At 44.2% G+C, this 2514-nt stretch overlaps 1 protein-coding gene across 1 annotated transcript; it reads left to right on the forward strand.

The window, feature by feature from the left end:
• Positions 1 to 996: 996 nt before the first annotated feature.
• Positions 997 to 1673, forward strand: LOC148031625 (large ribosomal subunit protein uL15x-like). Its single transcript, XM_087685205.1, has one exon. It carries the CDS (start codon positions 1103 to 1105, stop codon positions 1535 to 1537), a length of 435 nt encoding a protein of 144 aa, XP_087541331.1. The 5' UTR covers positions 997 to 1102; the 3' UTR covers positions 1538 to 1673.
• Positions 1674 to 2514: the final 841 nt, after the last annotated feature.

A 2514-nucleotide genomic window follows, 5' to 3' on the forward strand; every position in this document is an offset into this window, starting at 1 on the left:
TTTTAAATTAAAAAGTTTAATCTGAGAGAGAGAGAGAGAGAGAGAGAGAGAGAGAGAGAACCTAGGCCCTACATATGAGAGAGAGAGGGGGAGGAGGGAAATATTTAATTAAAAAGGGGACGGGGAAAAGAAAGAGAGAGATTATAAGTGTGAGAGAGGGGAGGGGGTTTTGGGGTTTTAATTAAAAAAAGGGAGGTGGGGGGGGGGGGGGGAAGAGGGAAGGCTTTAATGAAAAAAGGAAAGGGGAAGAGAAAATGAGATACTATGGTGAAAGAGAGGAGGGGAGGAGGTTTTGATTGAAAAAGGGAGGTTTGGAAAAAGGGGTAGTTTCGGGAAGCCCTCTGGAGATTCGGGGCTTTTCGAACCTATAGCTAAAATTAGAGATGGGAAGAAAGTAAGGGAGCTTGTTATTCAAGTCCATTTCAATCAATACCTAGGGAAACCATTGAGGACTGATCATATTTGTTGGTCTTTGCTCTAGCATTCAGCTTGCTTGGTATACGTATTTTGGCAATTTTGAAGTTCAAGCACTTGTCTGAGTGCTAGGAATGTTTTTGGCAATGCCTCAAATTCTAATCAGCATTCATATTTTCTTGTTCGTTATTCAAGTCCATTTCAATTAATACCTAGGGAAACCATCGAGGATTGCTCATATTTGTTGGCCTTTGCTCTAGCATGGGGCTTGCTTGAAGTACATATTTTGGCCATTTTGAAGTTCAAGCACTTGTCTAAGCATTAGGAATGTTTTTGGCAATGCCTCAAACTCTAACGGTGTACACATTTTCTTGTTTAATACAATTCACATTAAGAGAAAAAGGTAGAATGAGTAATTTTAGCATTGCCTCTTACTATATCTCATGTGACATATTTTCTTATTAATAAAATTTCGCATTAAAAAAGTTAGATTTAATAATAGTAATAATAATAATCTAAATAAGCATGTGGTTAGGGTTTGTGAGACATCTAATTAGGGTTTTGTCTTTGAAACAGGCACTGCCTTACCTTTTTTGTTCTCTTCTGCGACGGAGAGAGAGAGAGAGAGAGAGAGAGAGAGAGAGGGAAGGACTCAGGAGGAAGGAGCGAAGGGGAAGAAGAGGCAGCCATGACTACTCGCTTCAAGAAGAACAGGAAGAAGAGAGGCCACGTGAGCGCCGGCCATGGCCGCATCGGCAAGCACAGGAAGCACCCGGGCGGGCGAGGGAACGCTGGAGGCTTGCACCATCACCGGATCCTCTTCGACAAATACCACCCGGGCTACTTCGGTAAGGTCGGCATGCGCTACTTCCACAAGACCATGAACAAGTTTCACTGCCCCATCGTCAACGTCGACCGCCTCTGGTCCATGATCCCTGAGGATGTCAAGGCCGCCGCCGGCGACAAAGCCCCCCTTGTAGACGTCACGCGCCTCGGCTTCTTCAAGGTCCTCGGTAAGGGTGAGCTCCCCTCTCAACCTCTCGTCGTCAAGGCCAAGTTCTTTTCTAAGCTCGCCGAGAAGAAGATCAGGGAGGCCGGTGGTGCTGTCATGCTCACCGCTTGAAGTGCTTCCTCCCGTTGGATTTTGTTGTAGCGTAGATCAGGCCATTCCATTTCCTATTTATACAGTGGAGTTTATATTTATGGACGTTGAAGCAGAGCCTCTGCTACTTAAATCAAAGTGTACTTTTGGCATTCAATCTCGCTTGAGCTTTACTAAGTGTTTGGTGTTCTTGTACTGTGGTCGTTTGAGCTACAAGATCAGCTATGGTGTATTGTGGGGGGGTGGTTTTTTGGTTCGTTACTTATGGTATGATTTTCTGAACATGTGGAGTCCTTACGTAAGCAATTTCCTTTTGTGCCTTTGCCTATGTTGGATGTTTATCACTGTATTCACTTTGATTGGTTACTGGAAGGAGCAGGGTGGTTCAAGGAAATATGGCACCATCCTCGTTGCCACTATAGTCACTTTGCTGGAAATATAGCAGGGCGGTGTCATGCTCACCTCTGAAAGTGCTTCTTCCCGTCTGGATTTTGTTGTAGTGCATATTGGGTCCTTCCTTTTCCTTTCTTCCACAATGGAGTCTACTGTTATGGATGTTGGAGCAGAGCTTCTGCTGCTTAAAACGAAGTGTAATTTTGACATTCAATCTTCCTCGATCCGTACCAAGTGCTGGTGCTTTTGTACTGTGGCCATTCGAGCTACAAGAATGGTTATGGTGAATTTTGGAGGGATGATTATTCTACTTCGTTACTTATAGTATGTTTTTCTGAACATGCAGAAGCCTTACGTTTCTGTGTGTTTGCTTATGTTGGATGCTTGTTACTGTGGTACTTTGATTGATCACTGGAAGGGGGAGTGTGTGCCAGGGAGACCTATGATTAACCTTGCCATCTGTACATGAAGTTGATGCATTATTGTGCAGTTGGGGACAGTGCTGGATATGATTTTGTAGAGTAAGTATATGTGCCCCAGGGATTCAAGCGTGAAGGTATTTCCTTTGTGGTGACACAGAAATTCTGTGTTTCATGACCAGGAGC

The sequence above is a fragment of the Lygodium microphyllum genome, chromosome 9 (genome assembly GCF_053477565.2).
Source record: "Lygodium microphyllum isolate KBCC chromosome 9, Lygodium_microphyllum_v1.1.10, whole genome shotgun sequence".
Classification (NCBI taxonomy): domain Eukaryota; kingdom Viridiplantae; phylum Streptophyta; class Polypodiopsida; order Schizaeales; family Lygodiaceae; genus Lygodium; species Lygodium microphyllum.

Excerpts from the sequence above, each read along its gene's own strand:
- LOC148031625 (XM_087685205.1), top strand. The coding sequence starts at position 1,103 with ATGACTACTCGCTTCAAGAAGAACAGGAAGAAGAGAGGCCACGTGAGC.